Genomic DNA, 12179 nt, shown 5'->3' with positions numbered 1-12179 from the left:
ACAAGCCCACAGTATTCAAATACTCTTCATATGACAAGCTGTTAAATCCTGGAATAATTTTTGTGAACCTCCTTTGAACTCCCTCCAGTTTTGAAACGTCCTTTCCTAATCCGACTAAGTCCTTCTGCATCCTACCTGTTTCCTCAACACTACCTGCCCCTCCACTAATCTTCGTATCATCTGCAAACTTGGCAACAAAGCCATCTATTTCATCATCTGAATCATTTATATTTAGAATAAAAAGAAGCGGTCCCAGCATTGACTTCTGTGGAACACCACTAGTTACTGGCAGCCAACCAGAAAAGGATCCTTTTATTCCCACTCGCTGCCTCCTGTCAATCTGTTGCAAAGAACAGGTGAACCCAAATGCAGGACACTGGCACAGAGATAGAGTTGGGATGCAGACGAGGGCGTGAGCGTGGCTGGAGCTGAATGGCATACAGGAGGATGAACGGAAAGACAGGCGGCAGGCAATACTTATCTTGACACGGAGAGACAGAGTTAACACAGGCAAACCTCAGCACTGAAACAAAACTAAGAATACACATTCCTAAGCAACCAGGAACGTGAATTACCACTCTGGCGTAATTCAAACAACGATCTGGCGATGAGTGGATGCAAAGCTGGGGTATTTATGCTGCAGATTCAGATGAGAATCAGGTGTGCTACAATCACGGAGCCCGGGAGAACACGGGGAAAAGGGAAATAGGAGAATATGAGGAGTCAATGGTCGGGACTGTGACACAATCAGCCAATTCTCTAACTATATTAGTAACTTTCCTGTAATACCATGGGTTCTTAACTTGGTAAGCAACCTCATAATATGGCACCTTGTCCAAGGCCTTCTGAAAGTCCAAATATGCAACATCAACTACATCTCCTTTATCTATCCTACTTGTAATCTCCTCAAAGAATTCCAACAGGTTCTATAAGCAGGATTTTCCCTTAAGAAAACCATGCTGACTTTGTCCTATCTTATCCTGTGTCACCAAGTACACCATCACCTCATCCTTAACATTCACTAAACATTTTCTTAACCACTGAGGTCAGGCTAACTGGTCTATAATTTCCTTTCTGCTGCCTTCCTCCTTTCTTAAAGGGTGGAGAGACATTTGTAATTTTCCAGTCCTCTGGCACCATGCCAGAGTCAACTGAGTTTTGAAAGATCATTTCTAATGCCACGACAGTCTCCAACACTACCTCTTTCAGAACCCTAGGGTGCAGTTCACCTGGTCCAGGTGACTTATGTACCTTTAGGTCTTTCAGCTTTTTGAGGATCTTCTCCCTTGTAACAGTAATTGCACCCTCTTCTCTTCCGTCACACACTACAACATCAGGCACACTGCTTATGTCTTCCACAGTGAAAACTGATGCAAAATACTCATTTAGTTCATCAGCCATCTCCTTGTCCCCCGTTATTACTTCTCCTGCCTCATATTCTAATGGTCCTATATCCACTCTCATTTCTCTTTGATTTTTACAACACATCCTTTTTATTTTTAACATACTTACAAAACATCCTTTCTGAGATATAGGACCCAAAACATTTTTGTTATTAAGTGCAGTCGTGAACGATAGCCAGATCAGAAATGCTGATCAAGTCAACTAGTTCCCAAAGAGAACTCTGATAGGCCAGAAAAATCAGATGTGCAATTAAGAAACATTAAAAAATAGTAGAAATACTGGAGTCATGATGATCATGATGAAGTCTGCTGGGGAGAGACACTCATACACATGCTGTCCTCCATAATTCAGAGAGATTGAAGGAAAAGGTTACAGTATGACAAAACGTGACAGGAGCACTTGGAATTAAAAACTAATCCCTACTGTGAGAAAACAGCACCTGATCTTTCTGCACTGTTCTCCAGCAGTTTAGGGACTAAGTCCAGCCAGAACATAACTCACAAGTGCTCTTGAAAGTCAGGTATTATCCCTACCTGCTCATAACCAAGCATTGCCATCCTAGTCCCCTTCATGATAGCTTCTGAAGAAGCATGTGACTTCTCTCCTAGAGATGATAGGTGTTTGTGCATTCAGATCTTGAAGGCTTGGACCCCATCGTTGCAGATGTTTCCAAAAACAGCATCTAGAAAGCTTTTCCAAATTCTGATAGCACAGTGAAGGAAGCTTCTATGCAGTGTGAAGGTTCTCGCATCAGGCATAGAAACAGCATGAGCAGGCATAGATAAACTTGATTGTGTGGTGCACCGTCCCTCATAAGGTGAAGGCAGCATGGTGTGAAGGTCTGTAGGGCTGTGGCTGGTGTGCATTTTGTATAGCGCAGTAGCTGCAGCAACCTGTGGTCTGTGGTGTAAGCTACTGATGGCTAGCTTCTCACAAGCTGTGGCTTCATCTACACCTGTAATCCTGAGAGCCTTTCTTTGAATGGAATTAAGCTGGTTGAGGACACTCTGTGAGGCATTCATCCATGATGAGCAGGCATACTCCATGATACTTCGTACCTGGGCTTTGTAAACCATGGCTCTGCCCTCTTTGTCTAGTTTGGATGCTACTTTCTGCAGAGCTCCAAGCTTTTGTTGAAATAGTGGAAAGGTTGACAATACTCTGTTCCGCTTTGATAGTATCTTGTAAAGGCTCAGCATTATCTCCTTGATTTTATATTCTACTCCCCTTGAAATAAATTGCATTTGCGTTCTTTACCACAGATTCAAACTGTAAATTAAACTTCAGGGAGTCTTGCACAAGTACTCCTAAGGCCTAACACCTCTGATGTTGAACCTTCTCCCATTTAGATAATAGTCCACACTGTCCTTTTACCAAAATGCGTTATCATATATTTCCCAACACTGTATTCCATCTGTCACTTTTTTGCCCATTCTTCCAATCTATGTCCTGCTGTAATCACATTACTTCCTCAGCACTACCTACCCCTCCAGCTATCTTGATTTCATCTGCAAAGTTTGCTACAATGCCATCAATTTCATTACCCAAATCACTGATAAACAATGTGAAAAGTAGCAGTCCCAATATTGATCCCTGTGGAACACCTAGTCACTGTCAGCTGACCAGAAAAGGCCACTTTTATTCCCACTCTGCTGCCTCCTGCCTGATCCATGCCAGTATCTTTACTATAATGCCATAGGATTTTATCTTGTTATGCAGCCTTCTGTAGCACATTATCAAATACCTTCAGAAAATCGAAGTAAGTGACATCCACTGCCTCTCCTTTGTCCACCTGCTTTTTGCATGTAGGCATGTAGGCAAAGTAAGCATGCAGGTACAGCAAGCAGTGAAGAAAGCTAATGGCATGTTGGCCTTCATAACGAGAGGAGTTGAGTATAGGAGCAAAGCGGTCCTTCTGCAGTTGTACAGGGCCCTGGTGAGACCATACCTGAAGTATTGTGGTCAGTTTTGGTCTCCAAATTTGAGGAAGGACATTCTTGCTATTGAGGGAGTGCAGCGTAGGATCATGAGGTTAATTCCCGGGATGGCGGGACTGTCATATGTTGAAAGATTGGAGCAACTGGGCTTGTATACATGGAATTTAGAAGGATGAGAGGGGATCTGATTGAAACATATAAGATCATTAAGGGTTTAGACACGCTCAAGGCAGGAAAAATGTTCCCGATGTTGGGGGAGTCCAGAACCAGAGGCCACAGTTTAAGAATAAGGGGTAGGCCATTTAGAAAAGAGTTGAGGAAAAACTTTTTCACCCAGAGAGTTGTGGATCCATGGAATGCTCTGCTTCAGAAGGCAGTGGAAGCCAATTCTCTGGATGCTTTCAAGAAAAGAGTTAGATAGAGCTCTTAAAGATAACGGAGTCAAAGGATATGGGGAGAAGGCAGGAACAGGGTACTGATTATGGATGATCAGCCATGATCACATTGAATGGCAGTGCTGGCTCGAAGGGCTGAATGGCCTACTCCTGCACCTATTGTCTATTGTCTATTGCTTCCTCAAAGAACTCTCACAGCTTTGCAAGGCAAGATTTCCCTCCACAGAAAATATGTTGACTTTGACTTATTTATCATTAGGCTCCAAGTACACTGAAGTGTCATCCTTAATAATAGACTCCAACACCTTCCTGACCACTGAGCTTAGGCTAACTGGCCTATAATTTCCTTTCTTTTGCCTTTCTCCCTTCTTTAGGAGTAGAGGGACATTTGCAGTCTTCCAGGACAATGCCAGAATCAAGTGATTCGTGAAAGATCATGACCAATGCATTTGTTATCTCTTCAATAATCTCTCTCAGGACTCTGGGATGTCATCCATCTGGTCCAGATGACTTACCCACCTTAATTCCTTTGTGTTTCCCTAGCATTTTTTCCTTTGTAATAACAATGATACTCACTCCTTCTCCCTGACATTCACAGACCTCTGGCACACTGCTAGTATCTGGCACAGTGAAGACAGATGCAAAGTACCCATTAAGTTAATTTGCCATTTCTTTGTCCCCCATCATCATTTTCCAGTGGTCCACTGTCAACTCTCCCCTTTCTCTTACTCTTTATCGACTTCAATATCTTCCCGACCACTGAAGTCAGACTAACTGGCCTATAATTTCCTTTCATCTGCCTCTCTTCCTCCTTGAAAAGTGGAGTGACATTTGCAATTTTCCAGTCTTCCAGAAGCATTCCAGAATATTGAAAGATCATTACTAATGCCTCCACAATCTCTTCAGCCATCTCCTTCAGAACCCTGGGGTGCAGATAATCTGGTCTTATCTACCTTCAAGAGTTATCTACCTCCCTCCCCTTGTGAAAAAAAGATAGTGGCCATTCACTCCTCATAATTTTATAAACCTCTATCAGGTCAGCCCCTCAGCCTCCTACACGGGAAATAGTACCAGGTTGTCTTGTCCTGAAAATTATTGTGGAGTCTATGGAAGACTGGTAGTTCAAGAATGATGAGGTTCCTTTAAAAATTAACAACTGGGATAAATTATTTAATCTGCTTTCAGATCATTGTTGTGTTACATATCTACTGGGACTCATTTCTGTGTTGGTTCCATCTTTGCTACTCTACAAATCTGCACACATTGGTAAGTATACCAGAGAAAATCACAGTTACAGGTGTCCTGGAGCAGTGCTATTTGTATTTAGATGTGTTTGTTGACTGTGTTTTGTATTTTTTAATGCTGGTATGCACTTTGTGTATAGGCACTATATTTAAAGTTGCCTTGATAGCCTACAGTCTTTAATTTTGCTCTATATTAGTATGAACTACTGAGGATTGGTATCTGTTTGCACATAATTAGTATCCACACAACATATCAAACAGTATCAAGTGTTCAATGCAACATGCAATATTGGACATTTTGTGTGGACTATACTGTATTTAACACTGGTATCTTTATAATTTATATTTCTTGACTTTGTACTTAGATAGATTGTTAAGTCTTTGTGCCTCTGATCTGCAGTGTCTGACAGTGTGAGATGATACTTAACACCGCAGTCTCCATAACAATACCTTGGAGTAAGACATTGGAGTAGAATTAGGCCATTAAGCCTATCGTCTGCTCCACCATTCCATTATGGCTGATTTACTAGCCCTCTTAACCTCATTCTCCTCCCTTTTTGAAAAATCATTACTGATGCCTCCACAAGCTCTTCAGCTACCTTGCTCAGAACCCTGGGGTGTAGTCCATCTGGTCTAGCTGACTTATCATCTTTAACATCCCTCGGGATCAATAAAGTATGTCTGTCTGCCTGTCATCTACCTTCAGAACTTTCAGCTTCCCAAGCACCTTCCCTTAGTAATAGCAATGATACTCGCATCTGTCCCCTGACATTCTTGCAGTTCTGGCATTCTGTTAGTGTCTTCCATAGAGAAGAATGACACACCATTTAAAAAAATGTCTCTCTATTTTGAGGCTGTGTCCTCTGGTCTTAGACTCTGCCACCAGAGGAAGCATCCTCTCCACATATACTGTATCATGGACTTTCACCACTTGATAGGTTTCAATGAGGTCACTCTTCATTCCTCTAATTCTAGTGAATACAGGCTGATGGGCCTCATCAGCTGTGGCTGGTAGCTCATCTTGGAGAAGGAAAACTCTGATCTCAAGCATCTGCTGCCTTGCAGCTATACCCACTCGTGGAAGGATTTGGGAGTAAACCCAGAAGCTGGAATCCCTAAGACAGTTCTACGTTGAGATCAATGCTGACTGGCATTTCCTGTGATGCTGCTGGTGCCAAAGTGTATCAGTGTCATTCCTTTGGGTTCATCAGATGTGTGGACAGAGTGAGCTTACTAAATGGGCAACAGCTTGCTCTCCATATCGTACTGCCCAAGCTTGCATAACTAGACAGCTAGGATGCAACATTCATGGTCAACCCTGACCAACAGAGGCCTTCTTCACAGGCCCAGAACCATCAAACGCTCATTTTATGACAAGCTGTTTGAACCTGGAATCATCTTTATGTACCTCCTTTGAAACTTCTCCATTTTCAGCACATCCTTTCTAAGATAAGGAATCCAAAACTGCTTACAGTAGTCCAAGTGAAGCCTTACCAATGTTTTATTAAGCTTCAACATTACATACTTGCTTTTATATTCTAATCTGGTTCCACAGTGTTGAGACCGCTTTTTACGTTACATGTCAGTGACTTGGATGATGGAATTGATGGCTTGGTTCCAAAGTTTGCAGACAATATGAAGATAAGTGGAGAGGCAGGTAGTTTTGAGGAAGTAGAAAGACTACAGAAGGACTTAAACAAGTTAGGTGAATGGACAAAGAAGTGGCGGATGCAACACAGTATTGGGAAGTGCATGGTCATTCACTTTGGTAGAATAAAGAAAAGAGTAGACTGTTTTCTAAATGGAGACAAAATTCAAAAATCTGATTCTCAAAGGAACTTGGGAGTCCTTGTGTAGGAGCGTTTGATGACTCTGGGCCTGTATTCATGGGAATTCAGAAGAATGAGGAGTCACCTATTGAATGGTGAAAGGCTTTGATAAAGTGGATGTGGAGAGGATATTTCCAATGGTGGGAGAGTCTTGGACCGGAGGACACAGCCTCAGAATAGAAGGGCATCCTTTTAAAACAAAGATGAGGAGGAATTTCTTTAGACAAAGTGATGAGTCTGTGGAATTCATTGTCACAGGCAGCTGTGGAGGCCGTCTGTATGTATACTTAAGGCAGAGGTTGATAAATTCTTAATTGGTCAGGGCATGAAGGGATACGGAGAAGGCAGAAGATTGGACTGACAGCCATGATGAAATTGCAGATCTGACTTGATGGGCAAATGGCCTAATTCTGCTCCTATGTCTTATGGTCTTAAGAAACACCACTAGTCACTGGTAGCTTTCCTATAATACAATGGGCCCTGAACTTGTTAAGCAGTATCATAAGTGGCACCTTGTCAAAGGCCTTTCTCAAGGCCCAAATACACAACATCATTTGATTCTCCTTTGTCTATCCTGCTTATTTCTTCAAAGAATTCCAACAGATTTGTCAAGCAAGATTTTCCCTTGAGAAAACCATATTGACCGCAGCCTATTTTATCATGTGCCTCCAAATACCCCAAGCCCAAATCCTTAAGAATCAACTCCAACATCTTTTCAACTACTGAGATCAAACTGACTGGTCTTTAATTACTTTTCTTCTGCCTCTCTCCCTTCTTGAAGAGTGGAGTGACATTTGCAATTTTCTAGTCTTCCAGAACTATTCCAGAATCTAGTGATCATTACTCCAAAATCTCTTCAGACACCGCTTTCAGAATCTGGGGTGAATACCATCTTGATCCCCTAGTAGTCTCAACCACAAGCTGTTCTAAAAAGCCATCTCATAGGCATTCTAGAAATTATCCTTGCGATCCAGCACCAACCTGACTTTCCCAATCTACTTGCAATTTGAAATCCTCTGTGACTACTGTAACAGTGCCCTTTTGGCAAGCATTTTCTATATCACATTCTAAATTGGAGACCACATCCTTACTAGATAGATATATAGATAGATAGATACTTTATTCATCCCCATGGGGAAATTCAACTTTTTTTCCAATGTCCCATACACTTGTTGTAGCAAAACTAATTACATACAATACTTAACTCGGTAAAAAATATGATATGCATCTAAATCACTATCTCAAAAAGCATTAATAATAGCTTTTAAAAAGTTCTTAAGTCCTGGCGGTAGAATTGTAAAGCCTAATGGCATTGGGGAGTATTGACCTCTTCATCCTGTCTGAGGAGCATTGCATCGATAGTAACCTGTCGCTGAAACTGCTTCTCTGTCTCTGGATGGTGCTATGTAGAGGATGTTCAGAGTTATCCATAATTGACCGTAGCCTACTCAGCGCCCTTCGCTCAGCTACTGATGTTAAACCCTCCAGTACTTTGCCCACGACAGAGCCCGCCTTCCTTACCAGCTTATTAAGACGTGAGGCGTCCCTCTTCTTAATGCTTCCTCCCCAACACGCCACCACAAAGAAGAGGGCGCTCTCCACAACTGACCTATAGAACATCTTCAGCATCTCACTACAGACATTGAATGACGCCAACCTTCTTAGGAAGTACATTCGACTCTGTGCCTTCCTGCACAAGGCATCTGTGTTGGCAGTCCAGTCTAGCTTCTCGTCTAACTGTACTCCCAGATACTTGTAGGTCTTAACCTGCTCCACACATTCTCCATTAATGATCACTGGCTCCATATGAGGCCTAGATCTCCTAAAGTCCACCACCATCTCCTTGGTCTTGGTGATATTGAGACGCAGGTAGTTTGAGTTGCACCATATCACAAAGTCCTGTATCAGTTTCCTATACTCCTCCTCCTGTCCATTCCTGACACACCCCACTATGGCCGTGTCATCAGCGAACTTCTGCACATGGCAGGACTCCGAGTTATATTGGAAGTCTGATGTGTACAGGGTGAACAGGACCGGAGAGAGTACGGTTCCCTGCGGCACCCCTGTGCTGCTGACCACCATGTCAGACCTACAGTCTCCCAACCGCACATACTGAGGTCTATCTGTCAAGTAGTCCACTATCCAATCCACCATGTGAGAGTCTACTCCCATCTCCGTTAGTTTGTGCCTTAAGATCTTGGGCTGGATGGTGTTAAAGGCACTAGAGAAGTCAAGGAATGTAATCCTCACAGCACAACTGACCCCCTCTAGGTGAGAGAGTGATTTGTGCAGCAAATACGTGATAGCATCCTCCACTCCCACCTTCTCCTTATACACAAACTGTATATAACTCCCATCGGGGATGTTTTACCCTTGTTCCTTAGCTCTTTCACCTCCTGACCCTATGTCACCTCTTTATAATGATTTGATTTCTTTTTTTTCACCATCAGGACTATGACACCCCCTCTGCATACCTGCCTGTCATTTCGATACAATGCATTACCTTGGATGTTAAGCTCCCAGCAATATTCTTCTTTCAACCTTTGATTTAGTGATGCCTGCAACATCATACAATCTGTAAATGTGCTACAAGTTCATATACCTTATTCTTATTGCATGAAATCAAATATAACACTTTCAGTCCTTCAGCCGGAGGATGGTGAATTTGTACAATTTGTTACCACAGGCACCTGAAAGTCCTGTTGACTGTTTTGAATCAGTGGACTGGACAATGTTCATGAAATCATCTTTGAATCTGAATGAATATACCACAGTTATCACCAGCTTCATCAAGATCTCTGTGGATAAGTGTATGCCTTTGAGGACATGCTGGACATACCCAAACCAAAAGCCGTGAATGAACTAGGAAATTCCCAGTCAACTAAGAACTACATCTCTGACATTCAAAAACAGTGATCCAGAATTTTCAGCAAGTCTGGATATAACCTATGGTAGGCTATTTTAAGAGTAAAGGAAGAATTCCAATTGAAGTTAGAGACAAAATCGGATACAAGTCAGCTCTGACAGGGTTTGCACACCAGTACTTCCTCCAAAGTGGAACTTAACATTATGAATGACTGTGATGCCTCATTCCCAGATAAGATGAAAAACTTTTATGCACACTTTGAAAGGGAGAAAAAAGCTACACCTCTAAGGTTAATTTTATTGTCAAAGTATGTATGTATAGTACAACTTTGATATTTGTGTACTCCAGACGGCCATTAAATACAGACCATGGGTGTTGATGAAAGAAAATACATCAACTCCACCCCCACAGAAATGAAACAAAACTCACAGACCCCAAAATCCCCTCCCCTCATCCACAGCCACAATAACCCTCTACACCTGACCCTATCACTCACAGAAAAGAACAATGACCATAGCACCAAACCCCCACCCCACCTTTTACACAGAAAACAATAACAGTTCACCCATCCGCTAATCGTCCACATGAAAACACCAAAAAACTGAAGGAAACCAATATAAAGTACAGTCCAATAATCATAAATCTAGAATATGGGAAACGTCTTAATGCTGCATACGTGGAGAGCAGCCCCATGAACTCAGTCCTTCTGTAAAGACTGACTGCCACCACCAATCTGGGTCCAAATGTGTTGATCAGGCTGCTAATCGACCTGTGCAGAGCCATTACTGACCCTCTCCTCATTCACCTTAATGCTTCGTCTTTCTTGCCACTTTGAGATGGAGTCATTCATGACTCTGCACCTTGTCTTTGGTCTTTTCCACAGGTCAGCTTGTGTTCTCAGACCTTTTTGGTGCCTCCCCCATCACCCCCCACCCCCCATCTCTGATCTCCATGAGGCAGCTCTCCAGACAGCATAACATTGGATCCTTCAATCAAGTAGCTCTAATAGTTTTCATAATACAAACAAGACAAAAAAAGAGTGAAATAATTGGAAAGATTTGTATCTGGAGGATAGCACCTGAGGAATCGTTCGCTGGCACCATCTTGACCAGAGGTCACAGCCGCAGAATCACTTGTGCGAACCCTTGCAGCATCTGGTGACCCTGTGATTTCTACCTTGGAAGCCAATGTCAGAACATTTTTCAAGAGGGTGAACCCTCGCAAGGCATCAGGCCCTATTGGTGTAGGACTCTGAAAACCTGTGCCAACCAGCTATCTTTTGTCTGTCATTGATACAGTCAGAAATTCTCACCAGCTTCAAAAGTGTGTCAGTCATAGCAGTGTCCAAGAAGAGCAGGCTGACACACACAAAATGCTGGAGGAACTCATTGAGCTTCCTCAATGACTATCATCCAGTTACACTGACATTTTCTGTAATGAAGTCCTTTGAGAGGTTGGTCATGGCCAGAATCAACTCCTGCTTAAACAAGGATCTGGACCTACTGTAATTTGCCTGTCACCACAATAGGTCTACAGCAGATGCAATGTCACTAGCTCTGCACTCGGCCTTAGACCACTTGGACAACAGCAATACTTATTTCAAGCTGTTGTTTATAATAATGACTAGACAACAGAGTGACCAGTTGGGGCACCCTTTGAGAGAAAGTAGTGCAGTCTGATGTGACCAGAATGAACATGAAATTTTCCTGAATGCTATTGGCATTGCTTTGCTTTGGAAATTGAAGAAGACAAACCAGATTATTAAAGAAGAAAGATGTGTAGCAAGGCAAATATAGCTCCTCCTCGTTTAACAAAGGACACTTCTGATGGCAACATTTCTGGTTGATCTGCCACCCTTGTGCTTCTCATTGTCATTCTGGAGATGTGCAGTCCTTTTATGAGCTATCTCTTCGTCTCTTCTGCTGTTTGTTCTCTGTCTTCGATCTTGGAGACATGCATTTCTCAGCTCCTTTGTCTCTTCCTCTCTCCTTGTTCTGTGCCTGTTGTTGTCATTTTGGAGATGTGCATGCCTCTCCTCCTCTGTCTCTTCTTCTCTCATCTTTTTTGTCCTAACTCTTTGATCCTGGAGTCGTACGGCCCTGGCCTCATCCAATTCTTGTTCTCTCCCTCTCCTTGCCGCTTCCCGACAACGTTTGGCGTAATCTCTTGACCATAATGTCCCCCTTCTCTTACCACATGGCATAATTAGGCTGACCATATTTTTTTTTACCCTAATGCTGGATGGAAGATATGAAGCAGTACTACCAAAGGAAGCTGGTTATTCTTGATGATGTGGTTGGCGCTCTCCTAAATAAACGTGATTTAGTCAAGGCTGTCCTTTGACTGCAGCAAAGGGTTTTATGGGTGTCTCGAAGTATGTCGTTAATGGGTTACGGGATGTTAATGTCATGCTTAAATTTATAGAAGATCCGATGTTCAGATTTAGAATCTAGTCAAGACTTTTGTAAATTGTGGGGACCGTTTCTGAGTTATTTTCAAAATCT

The 12179-nt window shown here is 42.5% G+C and overlaps 1 protein-coding gene across 1 annotated transcript in view; it reads left to right on the top strand.

The window, feature by feature from the left end:
- The window catches only part of LOC140721718 (uncharacterized), a 154725-nt gene that overhangs the window by 85201 nt on the left and 57345 nt on the right, over positions 1–12179 (top strand). Inside the window, exon 8 of the mRNA XM_073036505.1 lies at positions 4922–5002. Coding sequence (XP_072892606.1) covers positions 4922–5002 — 81 coding nt within the window. The remainder of the gene's footprint in view (positions 1–4921; positions 5003–12179) is intronic.

The sequence above is a fragment of the Hemitrygon akajei genome, chromosome 2, assembly GCF_048418815.1.
Source record: "Hemitrygon akajei chromosome 2, sHemAka1.3, whole genome shotgun sequence".
Classification (NCBI taxonomy): domain Eukaryota; kingdom Metazoa; phylum Chordata; class Chondrichthyes; order Myliobatiformes; family Dasyatidae; genus Hemitrygon; species Hemitrygon akajei.
The sequence above is the reverse complement of the archived record's forward strand: the minus strand, read 5'-3'. Positions and strand labels throughout refer to the sequence as shown.